Source organism: Thamnophis elegans, chromosome 2 (genome assembly GCF_009769535.1).
Source record: "Thamnophis elegans isolate rThaEle1 chromosome 2, rThaEle1.pri, whole genome shotgun sequence".
Taxonomy (NCBI): domain Eukaryota; kingdom Metazoa; phylum Chordata; class Lepidosauria; order Squamata; family Colubridae; genus Thamnophis; species Thamnophis elegans.
This window is the reverse complement of record NC_045542.1, coordinates 73,497,175-73,521,429: the sequence shown is the minus strand read 5'-3', so window position 1 is coordinate 73,521,429 and position 24,255 is coordinate 73,497,175. Positions and strand designations below refer to the sequence as shown.

The following is a 24,255-nucleotide window of genomic DNA, read 5'->3' as shown; positions in this document are numbered from 1 at the left end:
GAGAAAGTAAATCTTACTATTAGAAAATTAGAAGAATGTGGTTGCCTGAATAGAAGAAAAAGATTTCTGTAATAGAATAAAGAACTATGTATTCAAATATATATTTGAAACTCTTATTATTAACAACAGAAAGAGAACGAAATCTATGGGTTTAATAATTACACAATTATTACACTGAAATATGAACTAAACAAAAAAACATTCTACACAGGAACATCTTTTTTCCCCCTTCTTATTGCCCAAACCATCAGCAATGCACTGCCATGGAGTAACCTAAAAGTTCCTGATCCTTGGCAAAAATCAGAAAGTTCAATCTCCCAAGCCTTTTAGAATTTAGTAATTTTTTAATATGAACATTGCAATAAAGTTTTTAAAGTAATTTAGCTGCTTTTTCTGCTCTTTTATTTTTATTTTGTATTTTTACTTTAAAATAACTGTACTGAACATGTTGTAAATTGTCCTTGAAAACTGCTGCTTTGAAGGACATCCCATAAATAAATATAAATGCAAACTCACTGAACCAGTCGTCTTTTTTTTTCTGGCACAGTATACAAATCATTTGCATTTAGTGTTAAATCAGGTGTCAAGACATGACACAGTACTAACATCTACAAAGTAAAAATGGAGTGGCCAGAGATGTTTATCTGATTGTAATAATAATTAATAAAGATCAAAGTCACCAATGGAATATCATTACCAGATGTTCTCCATTTTACAATATATGGAATGGAGAACTTTCTCCCAATTATTTCCTTTTTCATATCCAGTTACTTTATCTTCAAATTTTAACGATTCTTTCTATGATACATTGAACTGGTGTCATTTTTTCTGACTATCACTACCAGTTCTTATTAGATATAGGGGAAGGAGTGGCAGAAGCTGGGAGCAGCATTAAAAGAGGTATCAGTCTAGAATTTCTACATAGTCACAAGTGAACTAAGTCCAGCCCCTGAATTCCATTGACTCTTATTTAACTTCTAGCAAGTATTAATCTTTAATTGAGCCTATTACTGTGCATAGGCATGAATAGCAATAAATCAGATTAATTAGACCTTCAAGTGTAGATCTGATTTTTGTCCCTGATACTTTATCCCTTCTACCCTATCTGCTTCTATACATCTTCTCTCAACTTCACATTTCCACAAAATTGTCTTTTCTAATTTTTAGAACAGACAAATGATTTCTTCCTCCAATTAAAACATTTTTGCTGCTATGCACTGATTTCTGTTATTCTTTCTCTCTCTCTTTCTGTCCTCTCCTTTCAAGTTTGTCCTTTGCTACTTAGACTTTACAATTACAAGACAGGGTGCATTGCATGTCTAAGTTCTGTTCAGCTCTTCAGATACCCTTGATGTTATTAATTATCCTAGTCAGCCTCTTGTCAACAATATGGAAAATGTGTCCTTAAGAAAACAAAACAGCTAAGGCTAGCTGGATTTGATTACAGGTGACAACCTTAAAAAATGATGCTGTCTCTACACCTCACAAAAAATCCCACATACTTCCCCCGCCCCACATAATAAATATTTCAGGCAACATCTTGACTGATCATATTCTTTATTTGTTTTACTCTAGGAACAAAAGACCAACATTCTTCAGATCTGCTAGTCTAATTCCTGTATATACACATATGTTGTTTATGTACATACCTATGACTTATTAGTTTTATTTTTCCTGGTCATCTTTTCTTTGGAACCCACTCACTGCTTCCTGACAACTTTTATAAAGAGAGATTAAAGTAGGTATTCTGAAGCAAAGACGAGGAATACAAAGACGAGGAACCAAAGACGAGGAATACATATTTTTTCTATGTTGTTGCAGGTACATCTGTTAGGTTCCATTTTATTTTACCTGGAACAACTTTATCTTTACCTGATTAACTTTAAGGATCAACTACTTATGCATAGAATTCAGTTGTATTTCTGGCTTTTCATTCATTAATTGTAAATTGGAGATGATTATTACTGGTATCACAATGCTTAGGGAATGGAAGTTTATTCTGTCTCTCTCCAACTGAGATATGGACAAATATGGCTCTCCTTCCTTCTGCATTTATTTATTTAGGAAGTTTATTGGCCACCCATTTTACCACAGGCTAACTCTGTATGGCTTGGAGAAGATTTTTCTTTTTTAATTTGGCACATTTACATAGCTGCCCATCTCAGTGACTTTGGCCAGTATGTAGCAATAAAGTAAAACAGTAAATATATAAAAACAATCATTATTAAGAAATATAAAACAGATATTATTAAAAATGCAAGTCATAAAATACAAGACAAAGAGTCAATTAATGAAAGAACTACTCTGTTTTCTTGAAAAAAAGACCTCCCCAGATAATAAGCCCAATTGGGCTTTTGAGCACATGCACTAAAATAAGCTCTCCCTGAAAATATTGCAACACAGCAGCAGCCATGAGGTGACAACGCTTGCTGTCTCCTGCACCTTAAAAATAATAAGACCTCCCCCCCCTCAAATATGGCCAACTGCTTATTTTGGGGGTCAAAAGAAAATAAGACCCTGTCTAAGAATATTCACAAAGCTTTGGAGCCTTAGGCTTGATGAAAAAACCAAGTCTTGAAGTACTTATACAACATTAGCAGGAATGAAGCTAATCTCACATTTTTTTTTTGCAGTGGGGAAAGTGAATATTCCATAAGGCAAGTGCTATAGCAAAGAAGATTCGCCACCTTGGACCTAACAGATGGGGCCCAAAGCATGCCCTCTCTGCCAGATGTTTCCTTTAGTACCACTGAGAACTTTTCCATTAAGCCTTGTAACTTGGGCTAAAGAAATTTCTTTTCCGCACATGGTAGGCTTCCATTAGTAGTGCCTTCCCTCGAGCTGTGTAATAGATGAAGAGAAAGTCACAACATATGTGGTGCAACATAATTTTGCCCTTGAGCACAATGACAGCTCAGTGCAGGATCCATTCTATCCACAGAAAGATGAGCAGAAGGAATATCTTCTCTGTCTAATGGGCCAATGCTGCTGTCACATCATTGTCTGGCATTGAAGTAATGTACTACTGCCTTGCCAGAGGTTGCCATAAAACAGAGCAGTTCCCTGTGCTTGTCCCGCCTCCAGACTGACAAATGATGGGAGTCAAGAGATTAAAGCTAAAGTGTGATGGGAGAGATGTGAACATCTTCTTCCCTTGGGCCAAAACTATTTATAAAATGACAGTGAGAAACATACTGTCAAAAAGGCAAGACACATGTCTCTTTCAGAACATCATCCAACTGCTTAGTATTTGTCTTCTCAAATAGATATTGGTAGTGCCTTCAATATAACATTCCAGTTTAAGGATAACTTAAGTAGGTCATTTTTCAAGAGCACCCCTGTCGCTTTGGGTGCAACATGAGAAGCAAAGTTCACAGTGAACCCACATCCTTTGAATGAGTATTTAGCATCAGTACTGCTTTAGATGCTTTTCTCCTATTTTAACTCTTGGATGGAAAAAGCAATATTTAAACTGCCTGTATCCAGGGTGGAAATGGAAGTTAAATGTATTTAAAAGGAGAACCCAAATACATGATGTTTGCTGGGATCAAAATAGCATTATGCATTAAAATATGTTAAACCTTTCTAAAGCAAAGCATATTTGAAAAATAATTCTTACTCTTTTAAAAATGATATTCTAATTTATATTGCAATGTATTCATAATTTTTATTCCTAAAATCTGATTTCAAGCAGGCTTTTTCTTTTCTTTTGGCAGATATTTATCAAATCTACCAATGATAGCTCACTCAAAAGTATTCTTTCTCCTGGGGTATTAAGTGTTTTTCCATATAGTGTTTCACTTCAAAACTCCTACTATATTTTTTGATTATGTGATAGATGATTAATGATAGATTTACTAAAGTATTTACTAAATTGTCTTCAACTTATGACTGTTCATTTAATGATGTATTTCGATTACAACAGCATCAGAAAGGTTGTTTTACAATCCATAAAAAGGCTTCTGTCTGTTGCAAAATATCCCTCTCTCCCTATGGGTTAGAAACTGGATCATATTTACCACTGGTTGCAGTCTCTGTCTGCATGACTGTAATTTGTGATTTTTTTTGTTATTTTGCAGTATTTTTGTCAGTTCCTGGCAATTTTTGGAGAATGGGTTCACAATTGTCATGATTTACCATGTGATTTTGTAATGACATTTTAAATGAATTATTTTTCATTTTAAGTGTGAGTCTTCAAATTCTAAGTTTCCACCAGAACTTCAAACCTTCTCCTTTCCTATGTTTGACATAGAACCAGAGGTGGGTTGCTCCCAGATCGGGCAAACTGGTCATAGCAGTTGCGGGAGACCCACCTTCCTGATGTTTCTGCGCATGCACAGAAACACCATGCGCATAGGACTGCGCCCAAACCAGTCAAGTAAAAAGATTGGGAACCCACCACTGCATAGAACTAGTGAAGAATCACACAATAAAATGTATGCATTCATATGATATTTAAGAATAATGGCAGTTACCAAATTACCAAATGATGCACAAAGGTTATAATACCTTTTTGAATTCACCAGTATGTTTATATTCACATAACATCATGTCGAAGAATATTGGGATGGTGGCTTTACGTAGTTCAGCTTCAGGGATGAGGGTCATTTCTAAGATTGGTCCAACCATTCCTGGAATAAAGCGGATTTTATTCTGTCCTGCAACAATGTACAGAAGAGAACATTAATAATATCAACCCATGGCGCATCATTATTTTAATACCATTATAACACTTCTGTTTCAATGTTTTATTTTAACTTTCCTTCTGCATTTTAAAGTGGCTATTTTTTAAAAAAAAATATCGATGATTCAACATTTTTAGTGGGGAAAGAATCTATTTACAAAAGAAAAACAAATATCTTTTCACATCATTTTTGTAACTCTTGATTAGCTTGCTGGTTTTCTTACGGATGTTTCATTACCCAAACTAGCAACATATTTAGTGCTAGTAAGGAGTGAAGTTTGCTGTCAGTTTATATTCTAGTGGCTTGCCCGTCAGTTTTGTTGAGGGTGGTCTTAAGGATTCTTTGGTTGAGCTGTTTACGGTTGGCTTCTTTAGCAGTTACTTGATTGGGGTATTGTTTATTTGATTGCGGAATGGAACAACTTGCAACAACCAATTTGCTGCAGCCAATTCACCATTGCCAACTCACTGCAGGAGAACTCGCAATGCCCAACTTGCCCTGAGACAACTTAACAACTCTATTTAATTATTTCAAATAAATAAAAAAAAATATTTTAAGTCTTGCCATTCACATTTCATTCTGTCCCTTCCTTCCTTCCTTCCTTCCTTCCTTCCTTCCTTCCTTCCTTCCTTCCTTCCTTCCTTCCTTCCTTTCTTCCTTCCTTTCTTTCTTTCTTTCTTTCTTTCTTTCTTTCCTTTTTAATGATTCTATTCCATCATTACTTGATATTAGTGTAACTCTTGTCCTGCAGTATCTTGCTGATTTGGGTGTTGACTGCTGGTAGAGGAGTGATTGGGTCTTTCTGTTCCATTTTTGCCTGATTGATTGTCTCTTTTGTATAGTATGTTTTACTTAGTTATTCTGTTATGATTAAATTAATAAATTACAACCAGAATGATTTATTCCCAGTTATTCACCTGTAAACTACTACTCCACTTCATTGTGCGCAAAGGGATCAACTGTATTTGAAACAATTTGAATAAAATGAGATAGGATGATTGATGGATAAATGGATAGAGAGAGAGAGAGAGAGAGAGAGAGAGAGAGAGAGAGAGAGGGTAGATAGATAGATAGATAGATAGATAGATAGATAGATAGATAGATAGATAGATAGATAGATAGATGGACGGACGGACGGACGGACGGACGGACGGACGGACAGACAGACAGACAGACAGAATCAGTTCTTCACATGTGGTAAGTTAGGGGAAACAGCTAAATGGTATGTAAATCTACTGTCCTTTCTAAGGCAGTATTGCATTATAAGACCTTTAGTCTCTACTATTGTTATGGCTCATTCATAGTTCAAGATCACATTATAATATGTCTGTTTATTATTACATGCAAAGCATATTGCACATCAGATAACCCACATGAGTTGACTGCATGTACACAATCTTCTCTTAATGGTTACCCTTCCCAACATTTAATCAATGAATGTTCTTGGAAGAGAAAATAATTTTATTTCCTCATCTCTTTCCATCAAAATCAATTTATCAGAGAAAACATTACACTGGCCTCTGATACGCTCTCTTGTCTCTCTCACAATTGAAAAAAAACACATCTGCTTTCATTCCTAGATGAATAATGCCAACCATTAGAAAGCGCAGAATAGAAATGATGTCCTGGTAACTCTATTATAGATTGGCTGCGCAATGACTTAAAGCCACATGAAATAGAGCGCCACTGGAGTCTGCCTTAGGAAGCATTTGCAATTATGACAGATGATGAAAAAAGAAGAAAGAAGCTTGTAAATGTCACCTCTAACAAGAAAACCAGGCATTGAAATATTTCTTAATGATAGAATATTATTCTCTCTCTTTCTCTCTCTTTCCTTCTCTCTCCCTTTCTTTCTCTGTCCCTCCCTCTATGTGTGTGTGTAAAACAAAGTAAAATTACAATAAGGTTCAAAGTATTGGTTGATCACCTTTATAGTTCTCTCTTGCAGTACTTAATCATGTCTAATGTTTCAGACAAGAGAGATGAAAAAGCAGCAGCAGGTATAGGTTTGATTCCCTGCATTATATTATGGACAAGGTATTTGGTCCAATAAACAACAAAATGCATGGTGGTGAACTCTGGACATTCTTTTGCAAAGTCTAATTTGCCAACTTGACAGGCCTCATCTAGAGCATTCACCTTTGATTGAGTGGAAAGAGTAATTACTCAATTTCATTTTAAACTCTCCCTATAACTAAAACTTGGGTAGCTGTATATTTTCAGTTGCAGATCAATAGATGAAGAGACAATTTAGCTGCCACCAAGCTACTAATCTTTCAAAAAAATCTTTATTTTCTTGGAAGCATGTTACGTAACATCAAGAAAATTGATGGACCTTTCAAAACCTTCCTTCCTTCCTTCCTTCCTTCCTTCCTTCCTTCCTTCCTTCCTTCCTTCCTTCCTTCCTTCCTTCCTTCCTTCCTTCCTTCCCAGCATCACAAAACCTAAAACAGTTGAGTAAAACTCTCCAGAATAATCCATTCTCATTTTACATACTTAAAACATCTTGTATCATTTTAAAGCTACAGGTCATTGTTCAAATCAAATTAGAATGCAAGTATCAATAAGCAGCACAAAAATGAAAAATTACAATAGCTTCTATCTACTAAGTAAGAAATTTATCCTTGAGGTAAGAGCCCAGATAAATTAACAGCTATAATTCTCTAGCCAGGAAAAAATAAGAAAGAAAGGCAAGTCATTCATAGCATCTAAATCTATTTTTATTTAATAAATGATACAATGATTTCATGTTAAAATGTGATATTAAAAGAAATTTTAGATATAGTACAAGCTCATGTACAGAATTTCCACAATAAATCACATTTGGCATTAGATTTATTTATCAAATATTAAGTTATAACTTCTCCAATGAGAAACTTTCAGTATCATTGTAACATGTTAAAGTTAGCTCAGGGTACTAAATTGGAATATGTTTAATAATATTAATAAAAATTAATGGAAAGACGGCAGGTTGAAAAGTCAATTTATTTCAGAAAAATCATAGCTGAATGAGACTATGTTTTTATTTCAGGATGGAAATGCCAAAGATATTTGGCTATAACTATCATTGTTTTCAACAGTGTAGCATACTAAAATCCGTCAATTGTTATAAACCACACATTTTTGATCAGATGGGCAATTATATAAGTGTTCTTCCTGAATGTATAAACAAACAAACAAACAAACAAACAAACAAACAAACACTTGCTGAGACAAACCTTGGTGACTGGATGTTCCATTTTTTGCATACAAGCTTCCCTTCAAGCTGCAAATTTGCCTTGAATTATAATTACAGACCTGCTGTATTATTATATGTAGCTGTAATGGACCAGTTCCAGTTTGATCCCTGATGACTTGGCAGTAAAATAATCAAGCTAAGTTCAGCATATTCAACTCTTACTTCTTTGTCTCTCTGTGCCCATTTTTTCCCTAGGCTTGGACAGGTAGTAGTAATATTTACTTAAAAATTGAGAATCCAAATATTATTCATCAATACAATGTTGGTCATTGTATACATATGAACAAAAAGCATTATTAATATAAAACAGAAGATATAAACATTTTAATAGAGAGAAAAAGACTAGAAGCAGCTCTACATTTCTAAAACTACAACTGAAACACATATTTTTTTAAAATCTCTGGACAGGTGCTTATTTTCTAAACTAACACTCCCAAAAAAAAAAAAAAAGACGACTTCTCTAAAACTGATATCCAGGAATGTAATTCCCTTTGCCCAGAATGACCTATGTGAAGGGCACTTTCTATAACTACCAAAGTTAGTAGTCAACAAGGTGATTACAAACCCTCTTGCTATAAATGAAAGCTCTTTGCTTAGTCCTCTTTGTACTATTTTCAGTGTCTCCTTATTCCAGTTCTTAATAATATGTTGCGTGTGTAGAAATTTCTGTGTTGCCAGACATTCAGGCACATAAATAAGGTGGCAGGCATTTCACAAGACAAGATAAATGTAATAAAAACAATTTTAATAAAATGGAACAACTCATTAGAAAAGGTCTCCGTAAGAACCATAAGAGGCCCATCTTTGCTTTCAAGTACTCTAACTTACCAAGTTTGTACCACATGTCACGGATAGCAAAGCCAATTAAACGTCTCATGTCTCCATATCTAAAATGGAAAGCAGAAGTCATTATCTCCATCCCAGCTTTCTTGTTTAAATGAGAAGCAAAAATCACTTTTCAATGATTAAAAACAAGACTTACTTGTTCAGGATCTTAATGCATTTACCATGGGAGAATTGCTCTAGCTGCAAGGTGTCCTGGGTGATAAAAGCCACAGCAAGATGAAAATAGTTGTTCCAGAGCTGTAAATTGAGCAGAAGACAGAATACTGAATTGTTATAATGCATCTCTTCTGAAATGGAAGGTTGTATTAAGCTGTGTAAAACCTAAATAATTTATGAAGGCAGCCAGCAGAAAGGATTTAATATGATGCAAAGTTACGTGCTATTATTACATTGCAATTAGAATAAAAAGACAAGTGTGTGTTTTTTATACCCACCGGCCTGCATTCCCTGAGTAGCATCTGGAGATTCACATGGGGTTCATTAGCTTATAAACAATAAAATTACCACACACCCTGAGAACGTTTGAATACACCAGGTTCAGAATAATTTTCCATCTCCAACCAAGGAATGCAGCATTAGAGGTAACAATAAATAGTATCATAAGTTCTTCATAACTGCTTCATGGAGGAGGGGGGAGAGAAAGCTCATTGATGTTAGCAAAATTAAATTCTAAAAAATACACATGGAATAATTCATCCAAAAATAACCTATTATTTTTAACCTCAAGAATTATACTATAAAGTTATGAAGAGTTCTGAATTTTCATCAACTTTATTTTCATTGTAGTAATAGTTAAAATGTTGACCACATTTCTCGACGATGAAAACCAAATACATAATTCTATTATGTGGAATATATTTTGCCCCTAGTTTTCAAATATCAGTATAGCAATATTTTAATAGAAAAATTACCTACAGCAAAATTTACCTAGAAAAAGCTACAACGCCTTGATCAAAATAGTTCCTCATATTTCCACACAAGGGAGATTTTCTCATGCATAATATTTGTATACCTTATATATGTCAGCAAACTATTAATTGTGGGTGGTATTTATTTTTATATATTTCATCTCCATCAGTGTAAAGAGCTGATATTCATGTTAACTACCTATTAATAAGCTTCTGAGAGGAATACTATAAGAAACATAGCGACATGTATGACAATGTGAGGTAGTACTAGAGTCTGCACTAAAACCCAAATCTTTCTAACCATTGTGACTATGAAAAGTATTTTGAGGTATGAATCCCATGGCTGATGAACTTTAGTACATCTACAGCTATTACTAATGTCGAAGGTGAGGCCCAGTTCTAGCATTAGGATAATTAATCTAGCCAATTTTGTGTAGTGGTTAAGGCACCAGGCTAAAAATCAGGTGACTATGAGTTATAGTCCCACCTTCAGCTCAAAGCAAAACTCAATGGCTTTGGACTGTACAATCTCTCTCAGTTCAACTCCCAGGCTTGTTGTGAGAAAGTAGTAATAGGAAGGAGTATTATGTATGCTAGTGGCCTTGAATTATTGATCAAAATAAAAGTGGGAAATAAATAAATAAATTGTTCAATTGTTGGAATAATGATATTTTACCTTATTTATCATACTAAAGACATATTATTAATAATACAGGGTTTCCTGCCTGGCAGGGGGTTGGACTAGAAGACCTCCAAGGTCCCTTCCAACTCTGTTATTCTATTCTATTCTATTCTAACCTTGTGGAATATCTGTATTCACTGTTCTATGAAGTCAATATTCCTCTCACTACAGCTCTTCCTAAGAAGAAAATAGTTATCACACAATGTTCAGAAAGGAAAAATGGCCATTGAGGGACCAGTAAAGCCCAGTAGATGGGTAAAAGGAAAAGGTCCTGCAATGGACCAATTGAAATCCAACTGGCCACCAAGCACTGATGATCCCCTATTCTTTTTTCCTATATATACTGTATGTTGCCTACTAGAAGGCAAACAAATTACAGCCTGTGCCATTTGTTCTTTCTACATTTTTAAAATTAGCAGATTCACCTTCCCTGCAATGTCTCCCTTGTATTCACATCAGACCTCAATCATACCACAGCATAAATTGTTCAAAATTCATTGTCCAAAAATCCTTTATTAAATAAGTTTGCATTATGATCAAAACATAAGCCAGCCTACCAAAGAGGGCTACTTAATGTACTATGTAATTTGTTAGGATGAACAATTAATTAATGTCACAGATTCAAATGCTTAGATTTTAAAAATAATGATTTTAATGCATTGAAATAATTTCTTTCTTAGTTTAAAGCACAAACACACATTTTTATCATTATTATTGTTGTTTTTGGTATTGTTTCTCCACAGCTCAATCAATGCCAATGCTATTTTCTTCAGCTTTTTCAATCATATTCTTGTATCAAATGCAGTGTTGGACAATTAAATCAGCCTTAAGAGGAGCATAACATTTTCCTTCTCTCTTTTGCTCTTGTAAGACCATGCCTACAATTTTTGATGGGAGTTGGACTAACCTCCAAGGCAGCAAAGCATGTTCAAATGGCACACAACACAATCATAGTGCCATACAGCACAATATTCTTTTTGAAAAGCCCTTCCTCCCAGATCCCCATCTGTCAGCATTATGTTTCTATAAGCACTAAATTCTCCTCATCTAAAAGAAAGCTTTGTTTGTGAAAATGGAGGAAATGTTCATCAAGGAAAAGAGATAAGAAAATAGAATGGTGCACTCTTGTTGAGCTGAAAAACAAGTGAAGTTTCTTTTTTCCAATATTGCCTTTCTGTTTCTAGTCTTCATGAAATTACAAACAAACAAATAAAAACATTCCAGTCAGGATCTGGATTTTCTCCTGCCTTTTCTCCTGAAACTTCTGGAACAACTATCTCCAGTGAGTTTTTAAAAAGTGAAACATATACAGTCAGTGCAAGGTAAGCATATAAAAATATGAGATCAAAGGCATGCTTAATAATTTACAATTCTTACATAGCCACTATCTCACCTAGTGACTCTAGGCAGTTCATGGTAAAAATTTAAACATAGCACATTGAAAAGATTTATTATCAAAAAAGGGCCATCAAAATCCCTTATCTGCTGGATCCAACTAGCAATCTAACCCAATGTCCAAAGAAAAATAACGTCTTCATGGTTTTCCAAAAGGCTAACTGGTTTGGGGACAAATTGATTTCTTATAACCCCTAATATCTAAATTTCCAGGAAGGAAATTTCTCTGTGAACTATTTTCTAAAACAGTCAAAGCCCTTTATTACTTGTGCAGTAGCTAAATTCAGTTTTGCAATGAAAACAGTGCATAACTGTGGTCACAGAAATAATCCCTTCCCTTTTATTCATCACTTTAGAATTAATATGCGTTAGCTATCTTGTTTTAAGTGATATCTATTTTACTCCCTAGGTTGTAATATTTTTTAACCCCTGCACAGGTAATGAACACCATTATAGTGGTATATTTTACATTGTTATTTTATCTTTGTATTATTTCATTTATTTGATTTTTCTTTTGTGTTATATATGTTACAAATATTGCTGGTCATTATTGAATAAACAGTATTTTGATTTCTTTTAACTCAATGTAGTAATAGCCCTGTTAGAAAATGCACTAATAGCACTGTTAGAAAAACAACAATATACTGTCCAAACTATCTATCCTAGCATATATTCTATAATGTACAAAGATTGCATTTATTTTCTAAAACATTGTCAGTACAGGATGTTTAGAGAAGGAATGGGAAGAATCTCAAGGTTCATGTTGTTTTTACTCTATTCAATAAAGTGGAACTTTTGAGTTATTTCTTTCCCATATTGAGATGTTCGAGCCTTCATCTGGAAAAGGGGAGAAACAAACATACAAGTGGGAACAGATAAAGGGGAGGCTGGGGGAGAGAAATGGCCCATCCTGCAAATTGATGTGTGAAGTTTTCTATCGCCTCACAAGGAGAATAAATCTCACTTGATAGAATCCCATTTTCTGTGCAATTCTTAAAGAGAAAGGATCAATCTAAATTCAGGGCCAGAGCAAAGTCATAAATTTCCCTATTCTGTCCCCATTACTGAACTCCCTCACAATTCAAATACACACGTATAGAAACCCATAGAAAGCTATGTCCTATTATTTCATGAGGGAAAAAATATAACTGTGCTATGGAATGTATGCTATCCATCCATTGGTATACAGTGAATATGGTGCAACAGATGTTTGCATTTTCACTCTGTCAATGCGGGGGGGGGGGGAGATTGTCATTCAAAGTGCTTTGAATGACATTTCATAATTTTTTAAAACATCCCAAATGGTAGGTCATAAATAAGTAAATGATAATAAAAGTCAATAAATATGCATTGGCTGCTGCATGCAAGTTTCAAGGGAATCAAAACTCCCAAAACAAGCATTTCTTGTAAGATCGGCAAAACATTTATGCCAACCAATTCTCTAACTCTCTTTACATCAGCATATAGCAAGTTCCAAACCAAAGGAAAGTGTTAAAAGTTTAATTGCTTTGACAGTATTATTAATTTCTGATGTAGGTTTACAATAAAGATAACTTTACAGGGCACCCCTAACTGTTGTGGCCTGCCAACGGCTAGCAGAGCCGAGTTTTGCAGATATTGGCCTGTCACCTCTCCAAGCCAAATAAAGTCTGTGACTATAAATCCTCCCTCGAAATACTTTGTTGGATGTAAATGAGCACACTTCACAGTAACTTAATAAAAGGGTTTTTTGTCGGGACAAGAAATTTGCTTCATGCTCTGGTGAAGCCTAGGTCAGATAGGTTATACCTATCCTCCGCGAGCTGCACTGGCTTCCAATCGGTCTCCGGATATGCTTCAAGGTGCTAGTTATCACTTATAAAGCCATTCATGGTATTGGACCTGGGTACTTGAGAGACCGCCTGCTGCCAATTACCTCCCAAAGACCCATTAGATCGCACAGGGTCGGCCTCCTCCAGGTTCCGTCTACCAGCCAATGCCATCTGGCTACGACCCGGGGGAGGGCCTTCTCTGTTGCAGCTCCGGCCCTTTGGAACGAACTCCCCGCAGAGATTCGGACCCTCACCTCTCTCCTGGCCTTCTGAAAAGCCGTTAAAACCTGGCTGTGTCGGCAGGCCTGGGGTTGATGAGCTCCCTTCCCCTCTCGACAGGTGTGGTTGTTGGCTATCTTAAATGCTTGTCTTGTATTTGTGTGTTCCCTTTCCCGCTTGAGTTGTTCGCTGCCCTGAGTCCCTTTTGGGAATAGGGCGGCATATAAATAAAACAAACCTCAACCTCAGAACACTAACAGAGAATGGAATGGGACAATTTGCCATGGCCAAATTTCCACAACCATCTTGCTGCGGCCAACTTGCTGTGGGACATTTGGTGGATATTTTCACACAGGATAACTCAATGTGATAAATGATACCACTGTTTCTTAGACATTATTTCTATTTTTCTCTTATCCACTCGAAAGTTGAGCAGCTTATTGGCTGGGGAAGGGGAGGTTGGTTACATCAGCTATCTTCTTGTTTTCTTCTTATATTTTGTTTTTTTCTAACTTTTATCTGTAAGCCAGGCAGACTCGCTTTGGAATCATGAAGCCTCGGAATTGAAATAGCAAGAACAGAGAGGAAAAAAAGAAAATCTGGCATGCCATTGGCATGCAGTCTGTTAAATCTCAGAGAATAAAGAAAATTATGCTTTATCTTTCATGATCTGGCTTGAAAAGAGCTATTACTCATTATGCATTCATTTACATCAATATTATTCACATTTACTATATGAATTTTATAAACCATATTTTTACTTGTCACATTATGGGACAAGTAGGACAAAAAGGAAGCTTAAGGTCCTTTCTGAGGCCTTTTTTTGAGATATAATTTTGATTTCACACTGCATGCCTCACATTTACTTGACAGTAACAAATTCTGTCTGATAATTCACATTTTTGGTACTTTGCTTGCTGCTCTGATGCTATATTAAAATATTTAATTATGTGCGAATTAAATCTGAAAAAAGGATAGGTACGCTAAGTCTTTTGTCTTCTTGAGGTCTTGCTATAAATAACATTTCTACATGCTAGGTAATTTCCCCAATAACTGTATGATTACTTCAATTAAATTATTAATTAATATATGTGTCATCCAGTCTTATTCTATGGTTCTAGGCAAATTACAAATGTTGAGAATTTATTTTGACTTTTGGGATAACAATTAAAACTTTTAAGAAACACCAACATAAGTAAGCTTGGTAAAAAAAAAAGTTTTAAATCACTCCTTACATTGAAAATAAGGTAAGGGCCACACTCAGTAAGTAATTACTAAATTACTAATCAAGTAATTTAAAGACCTGTTCTCTGCCCTAATGATTTCTTCCAACAACCAGTTTGCCAAACTGCCCAGAAAGTTAACAACCGGATCTCCCAAAGTGGTGCAAACTGGCTGAATCCCACCACTGGCCACACTTCAACCTCGGTTCATAGTTTTTCCAAGAATAGACCCACTCTAGAAGAAGCAAAATGAGCTCCTGATATCTGTGCTGGACAAGAATGTCTGATATTCTAATTAAAATTCATGTAAGTATGATGCTCCAGAATTACATGATTATTTATTCTATAGTTTGTGTCCAAATTGTAAAAGCATCAGACTGAGACCTATACAATAATCAAAAGACCAAACCTGGGGAAAACAGTTCTCCCAAATTAAATGTCCTTCAGATGTATTTCATCCTCTATTAGTATAATTCCAAACAGTTTGGGAAAATACTGAGAAAAGTTGATGCAAAACAAGTAAATTCTGGTTTTTAAAAAATAGATAGATAGATAAATAAGCAAGCCACTTACTTGTTCTTCAAAATTCATGTTTTCCAGAAATTTGTGATTCATAGTCTCAGAAAATTTGTTGATGGCTCTCAGAAACACCCTAAAGAAAAATAAGATGATTTCTTTAAAAAAAAATATTGAATTTTATCCCATTAACTGGCATCAAAGCAAACTAAGCAGTGATATTTTTAAAATTTATACAAATTATGTGGAGGGCCACCCAACTTGGAAATATGAGCTCTGGGAGATCTACATTGTATTAAACGACTAAAAAACAAAATAATGAAAACAAAGGAGACAAAAGCATACAATTATACCATATGTCATAAGTGAGGCCAAGCCATATAAGTGAGGTCAAGCAAAATATTTCACTTTGAAACCATGGCAGGACAGGCCCAATGCCCAGGGAGCAGCCAGGTTTTCAAGGCTTTATAAGAGGCAACAGGGTTACTCCCATTCAAATCTAATAGAGTTATGCTATGCCAAAGGGCACAGCATGTAACAAAGAGTTAGAACAGTGGTAGGATACGACTGGTATGCCCCGGTACGGGCGTATTGGTGCCTGCTGAGAGCACAAGGTACCATTCTGGTACAGTGCTCCGGAGGTCCCACCCGCCCACCCACCCTCTGTATTTGAGCCAACTGGGCTTAGGCACACACGCATGGAGCATACAGTGCCTGGAGCATCGCGGGTGGTAAGTACAGAGGCGCATGCTGTGCACATGCTGTGCATGTGGTGGATGCCCAGCCTCGTTGCACTGTACGGGTTGCAACAGGATCTGGAACCCACCACTCAGTAAGAATATGAATTGCTCTCAACAGTGTATAATAAATGGTATATTCTATATAAGGTCATATTTCTTTCAATTTCTGATTTGAAATATATTCTAATTAGTTTTCACCAGTGCAAATTGCAAGTCTTTTGGTGTGTTGCAGAACCACAGTTTGTTTGTGTGAATATAGTCTAATAAATCTTTCACATTCAATACTTTCCCGTGACATAGTTCTACGCTTACTTTTAAAGGACTAAGGGGCTTTTTTTAATTGATCAGCCAAACAGAAATATTAACTTCTTTAATTATTTACACTGAGTCCCGGCTCATTAGAATTAGCCTCCTACATACTGCCTAGCAATATAAAAACCCTCAGCTATTAAATTATATTTACTTGCCAATTATTTTCTATAAGCCATACAGGATATAATTTGAATTAATAAAACCACTGTTGGAATAGGAACCCAACAAGTAAGTACCACTATCTCCTGTAATTAAACAAAAAAGCAAATGAGAATAAGAACCATGAGCAACTTTTCCTTTTCTTGTTTATTAGAACACATGCAAAAAAAATCAGGTTAGTATTTAGGAAATATTAGGAGATTGGTCTCCTCCACTGATGGGATTCAAATAATTTAGCAACCATTTCCCTGCCCTAATGATTTCTTCCAACAACCAGTTGACCAAACTGCTCAGAAAGTTAACAACCGGTTCTCCCGGAGTGGTGTGAACTGGCTGAATCTCACCACTGGTCTCTTCTTTCTAGTACTACTCTGATGAAATGTTAATATTCAAATTCATCCTAAAAGGTTTGTAATGCAACCTTAGCTTCTATAAAATGTATTGAATTGATGTCATATAAATATTGTGCATGTTTCACAAATGTATTCAGCTTAGATTTGGGTTTGGTGGCCTGATTGACAGATTCATTCTATGCTCAGGTTCATTACTCTCGGCAGGGATAAGATGATAAACTGCAACGTATTAGCATGGCTTGGCTAGCCATCTAGGTGTCCTTTGAAGTAACAAAATGAGAAACAGAATCCAAATCGATTTAATTTAGTTGAAATGCCTACCTAAGGTGAGAAATGAAAAGGAAAATATTATCCTTCCCCAATAGAAGAGAAATACGACTCTTCAATTCCTTCTTCCCTAGTTCTGAAAGCCTCCTGTAAAAGCTTGCTTGCTTTAGTCAATCAGTCAGTCAGTCAGTATGCAGCTCATCTCCTAAGAGGCAACTCCATGCAACTTATTATTGATAATAATCCAATGAACATCTCATATTAAACAATTTTGTAAAAGTAGGTGCCCTTCCTGATATGCAGTCCCCATATCACCTCAAGACATCCATTGTAAAAAAGAAAAACTTTTTCTAATATGCAATATTTGTAGTTTTTACTAAGAACATTTTTGTCTTTTAACAACCCTGTAATTTCTCGCATAACGGTGTAATCAGGGCCACTGAACAGAATTCAAGCATTTACTGGACAGATGCCCTTCCTGATGCCTATACGGAATTGTCAGCAGATTATTAGTCATTGCGCCCAAAGAATGGAACAGAACAGAACAGAACAAAATAGAATAATAGAAGAGAACCTTGGAAGAGACCTTGGAGATCTTCTAGTCCAACCCAGTACCACTACCTAGGATCAAACTCACACCCTCCAGATTGTGAGATGAGAGCTCCACTTCTAGTCTACTGTGCTACTCAATTTCTGCTAAGAACAATACAATTGTAATATTTAACAGTATATCAGTACTTCTGTATTGTGCTTTACTGTAAATATACAGTATCAGTACTTCTGATATTTAATATCAGAAAAACATTTAATATTATGGACACTATGTTTATTATAGCTTTGAAAGTTTTATTCAGTGACTAATGCTAGATATACGTATCTGTAGTGACAATTCCTGGTCCTAATGCTTATGGTGTGCTATTTAAGATTTTCTAAACAAAACAATACACAACACAATAAAAAAACTCTATAGAAACTGGGTATTTTCCTGTTCATGGATAGGATGAAAAACATCTTGAAGCTAAGATTATCTCTTCCAGCTTCATAGATTAATTCATATTTTTATGATTAATCTTTATATTTCATATTACTTTTGAATATGTTGTTTTTCTTCAACAAATAGAGCAATTATTTTGTTTTTCATCCGCTACTCATTTTGTATAGCATTCTGCACAAAATGGAAAATATTTGTTCTCAACTCAAAATGAACTATCCCTCAGTTGAAACATTGCATCAATACAATTCAATATTGGCTGGATTATGTCAAAACAAAACACAGTGGCTCCAGTGTTTTTGTTCCAATTTCAGTCTGAACGTGCACTTTTTGTTTTATATTTGTAACAATTGGAAAGGCCCATTTTGAGATAGGAATGTCCTATTTTCACTTGTTTTTTTTATTTAACAGAACCCTTAAAATGGCATCATTCAAAATATCCAGGTTTTTCTCAGGTGAGAATATGCTTTCTTCTGAAAACAAATCTACTGGAAGGCATGAATTTTAGTCAAATTTAGTGCATTCAAAATGCTTTGACATCAGAATGCTTTATGCATTCCTAAATCCAACATCTGCTTAGGTTCGAGAAGGAATAAATGTTAACCCATCCAGCCAAATTTTACTTTCACTTCCCAGTTCAAATGCTAATTTGCAACATAGTAGGGAAAGAAGTGTTTAACAAACATCAATTTTTATTCCTCTTTAATACAACGCAATGGATCTCAACTTCTGTTTTTTAATCTTTGCAATATTTTCCAAATTAGCATGTAGACTAAGCTATTCCATTTGAATTCCCAAGAATGACAACAAATTTCAGAATTTCCAGATACAATAAGAATTGAAATTCCAGTAATTAAATGACATCAGGTTATAGACTAGAATAGAATAGAATAGAAGAGAAGAGAAGAGAAGAGAAGAGAAGAGAAGAGAAGAGAATTATTTATTGGCCAAGTGTGATTGGGCACACAAGGAATTTGTTTTTGGTGCAAATGCTCTCAGTGTATGCACCTCTCCCTCCCTCTCTCCCCATACCTACTGTACATAGATAAGAAAATGAAAAGATAGAAGAATTGCATTTATTTATTTTTACAAATAACTTATCCAACACCCCTTCTTCCTCTTACTTTCTCCATAACAATGTGGTGTGATGATTTGGGCTGAGAAAGAATGACTGGCCCAAGATCACCAGGCTGGTTTTCATGGCTAACACAGCACTGGAACTCACAGCCTCCTGATTTCTAGCCTAGTACCTTAGTCAGTAGGCCAGACTGGCTGTGAATTAAAGGATCCAGTCTTATATTATAGTAGTTGAACTTTTAATAATCTCTCCTTTAGTTTTGGAGCAGTGTACATTAAAAGTGGTGGAGTAGCATTCCTTTCCTCCTCCCCATCATGACCAACAAAAATAACCCACTAAAATTTCCTTTGGGCACTGAAAATTAGGGTGGTGATTACAAGGACTTGGTGGAGGATTAGCCATAACAACATTCCTTTCTCTGGGAGTCAAGGACATTCAGCCTTCACCTGGAGGTTGTCTCCAGTTGGGATGGTGAATTGATTGGACCATATGATAGACTTGTAGGTGCAGGGGATGGATCTTTGACTTTGTTTTGGGTGGGGGAAAACCCAGAACTGTCAGATTCAAATTTTCCCAGATATGCCAATATGCCATCTCTAATAAAATGGAACTTTGAGGAACTTCAAGTCTCAGAGTCTTATTTCATTGGGGTGTTACTTGGAAACCTGACAATTACATCCCTGACATTTCAAATTCTGCCACTTCTATCTATCATGCAGATCCACAAATAACACTTCTAACTAGAGGGCTACACATTCCTTTTGAGATGGAGAATGGAGCTGATTATGTGTATTATATGGCAAACCCTTTCTTTGAATTGCAGTATTTGTCATTCTTCATTGCATTTTACTCCTTCCTCCAAAATATGAGAGCGGATATCTTTTTTCCCCCTTTGGGCAAAGAATCCACTGTGATAAGAGCATAAAGGATTACAAGCTGGTACAAACACTTTTTCCTTTCATCTTCCCCAGGCTTTGTTCAGATTTGGTAAATGCGAGAGGATCCAGCCTTTACAACTGGCTCTGCTATGGAGAACATACTGGATGAGTTAAAGACGATGCTGAGCTTGCAGTGCTGACTTTAATTTTTCACCTTGAGACCCAGAGGCAGCAAAAGAGAGACTGGCCACAGGAGAGTGCATTGTGCAAAGGAAGGCAATAAGCTTGTTACCTTAAAGAAACTGCTGGAATAATACAAAAGAGTTTTAGAATGAATCAGCAGATTTCCCCTCAAAGTCAGATGCATAATAGGTTAACTGTTTTCTTCCTGAGATAGCATTCTTTGAAAATGCAGACCTCGTTCAGGAATAAAATGAGAACAATATTTAATTCAAAAAGAAAACGCAATTCTAGGTTGATCACCTCTGTCAAAAAAAAAACCTTTCTAATGTGGACAGGTAGAGTTTGTAGGCAAGAACCTATTTTGAGTACTACAACTTTTGACTTAGAAAGGAGTGCTTTACAGGGTTTGTTAGCTTGGGGATACTTTACATTCAGTCATGTGTAACTATCTCATGCTCAACAGGGCACTGGTAGATTCAATTCAGGGTGGGTTCCTGCCAGTTCTAACCTCTTCTATAGAAGAGGTTCCACAAATCTACAGTGCTGTTTAGAACCTGTTCCAGCTCCTTCCCCCCGCCGGTCCACACATCATCAAGATGAAGAGTGAGAGGAGGAATTCTGGGAGTTGAAGTCCACAAGTCTTAAAGCTGTCAAGTTTTGAACACCCTTGGGGATTTTTTTCTAAAGGGTTAGGAGTGCAAGGGTCTTGTAACTTGACAGCTTAAAGACTTGCACACTTCAATGCCAGAGTTCCTGAGCCAACATTTTGGTTGCTAAGCAAGAGCATTGTTAAGTGAGTTTCACTACATTTTACAAGTTGGCCATGCCCACCCAGTCACATGGCTGGCAAGCCATTCCCACCTGGTCACATGGCTGGCAAGCCATTCCCACCTGGTCACATGGCTGGCAAGCCACTCCCACAAAGCAGGCCACACCTACAGAAGAGGTTCTAAAACAAATTGAAACCCACCACTGATTCAATTGTTGTATTTGTCAGCCAATCCCTGTAGCTCAACCAATGGTTCTAGGTGGATTACAAAGAACATAATAAGAATTAAATACCATAAAAACATAAAGAACAGGAGCAAACATACAATTTCAGACTGGTTTCCTGAAGTGTGGTAGAGTATCAAATTGTTTATGATGAATGAAGAATCTTCTCACAGTATCAAATAAATATCACTGAAATTTATTTCTAATTGACCAATTACTTATGTCCTTATTTTACTTATTATTTATGACCAATTACTTATGTCCTCCTGTTCTTCACAAGTCACAATGCCACTCAGAAAGCTACCCAAATCAATTCCTCCTATGGAACTGAATGTTTCATTTTTCATGAATTCACCCTCTTATTCTTGTAGGCCTTGTCTTAAGTATAGAATTGGTGAATTGGTGGCAATCAAGTTTTTCACCACTTTTGCTTTCCAAAGTTGTAACTTTTCCTGGCAAAAGTCACTTTGGTCAGCATATAAGTTCATTCCATTCCATTATGATGGAAAAATTCACTGTCATGGGAACTCAGAGTTTTTTCAAGTTACTTTCTGGCATGGATAATCTCCAATTGAGACCATCTGCCATGCTTTACTTCTTCTTGGTAATAACTATTGACAAACTCATGTTGTGAAACCAGATAGCTTAACAGAAGCACCTGCCTAGACAAATTGTATAAATAGTATGTACTAGGTGAGAAACTGTTTGATCCAAAATAATAAGGAATACTTCAGCATACAAAACTGGCAAAAAAAACCAGGTAGAAATAATTATTGGCCATGCAAACTGGCACACTGAGCATACTATACTCAGAATTTCATTTACTGACAAACATAATCTAATGGTTTATAAATTGGAAATAAATTTATTTTTGGGATCTATTTAGGACAAATAAATGAATTAAAGCTTATTTTAAGTGAACAGATGCAAATCTATAGAGAAATAATGTATGTGGTTTTGTTTTTGTCCTGTAATGACACATCATTTTTTTTTAATCTTTAAGTATCATTTTGAAACTATAGCACTCCTTTTTCACTTCAAGGAATTGATCATAAATACACTTTGATTTTGAAATAAATCTAATGCAGATTTATGGTATATATCATCTTCAAGGTATTCAGTTTGTTACGTTTGTTTTATATTTATATACTGCCAGTAACACTTATGGTTATATCTTTTTTTTAAAAAAACTTTTTTCGAAGAATTACTTTTATGTTAATTAAAACATTCTTCTCACAATAAAGCTAAAAGATTGTTCTTTCATCATAAAATGCATTTCTATCAACTTTCACTTCATTTTTATTTATTACAAGTATAATAATTTACAAATAATTTTCTCTGTATTTCATAAAGCATGTAGGATAGACTTTGTATTCTATTTGCTTAAATAAAGTTATATAAATTACTAATATTCTCCATTCCCTAAGGATGAGAGTAAATGGCAACTCATTGATAAATAAAAGATAGTAGATAAAATATATTGAATAATAGATTTTTAAAAATTACACGTCACTTTTTTTGGTCCTATAAAATAGGATATGCAATAAATATCTTGCAACAACCACTTTTTAAAATGCACCAAGAAAAAATATATATTAAGAGCTGTTTGAAAACCATTAAAAGCTAGGGAGAATCAAAATCATAGAGAATGAAGTTGAGAAAATAGTAATAGTATACATCTATTACACTTATAGACTACCCCATAGTGCTTACAGTACTTTCTGGTTCATTTACAATGTCAGCATATTGTCCCCAACTATCTGGGTCCTTATTTTACTGAGCTCCAAAGGACAGAAGGCTGAGTCAACCTTGATCCCAATTGAACTCCAGACAGTGGGCAACGTTTGCCTGCAATACTGCATTATAACTATTGTGCCAGCAGGGCTCAATTCTGAAAGAGTTTCTGCCATGGAAATAATATGCTTTATTACCACCAATTTTGACTGGAAAAGACAGAAACAACATCTATTGATGGTTAGAGTCATTGACAAATACTCCTGGTCCCAAAATACAGAATGAATATTGTCTTGGTGGTAATTTGTAACTGCATCTAAGGATCTTTACATTGAATGCTCTTGTAGATAGAAGGTCCATTCAGAGCATTCCTTCTTTTCAAGTGGCATGATGAAAACCAGTGGCTGAGAGTTAAAGATGTGCAAATATTTAATTAGGGAAGGGATGGCTTTTGCTAAGAGCATTTCTGTCCTAACTTCATTGATGCACACACATTTCTCCTTTGTTCCTTTGGTGGTGGTGGTGGTGGTGGTGGTGGTGGTGGTGGTGGTGGTGGTGGTGATGATGGTGGTGGTGGTGGTGGGGTGTGTGTGTGAGAGAGAGAGAGAGAGAATTTCTGGCCAGTATTTCACTCTTGAGTTTCAATGTACCAGAAAACAACACAAAGACTGCCTTTATGTTGCTTTTTTTCCTGAGCCTAAAAATAATCTTCCCAAACCTGTAGCCATGCTGGCAACCTTTATCAGTTTAGTTGTTCTAATGTCACCAAAGGTATGGAAAATGCTAACATTTGTGGCATAAATATTTTTTATATCAGGGCAATGTTTGTGCATAAGTTCTTTGTCTAGCATTGCTACACCTGGTATCTATTGATCATGAAATGAAAACAGCCAAAAAAGCTGTTTATGACAGCTTTTCTGCAAATATTTACTGGGAAAGTTGCATGAGCTTTGAGAAGTGGGACTAATAAATATTTGTTTAGTTTACAAATCTTGCAGCATAATATTCTACAGATCACAGGATATACTACTTAGCATCCATAGC

At 35.6% G+C, this 24,255-nt stretch overlaps 1 protein-coding gene across 1 annotated transcript in view; it reads right to left on the bottom strand.

Annotated features, from left to right (window-relative positions):
- Window positions 1-24,255, bottom strand: part of DOCK2 (dedicator of cytokinesis 2) — a 299,490-nt gene that overhangs the window by 55,555 nt on the left and 219,680 nt on the right. Inside the window, exons 30-33 of the mRNA XM_032212175.1 lie at window positions 15,581-15,659; window positions 8,906-9,006; window positions 8,752-8,810; window positions 4,510-4,658 (exon numbers count right to left, since the gene is read on the bottom strand). Of these exons, the coding sequence (XP_032068066.1) occupies window positions 4,510-4,658; window positions 8,752-8,810; window positions 8,906-9,006; window positions 15,581-15,659 (388 nt within the window). The remainder of the gene's footprint in view (window positions 1-4,509; window positions 4,659-8,751; window positions 8,811-8,905; window positions 9,007-15,580; window positions 15,660-24,255) is intronic.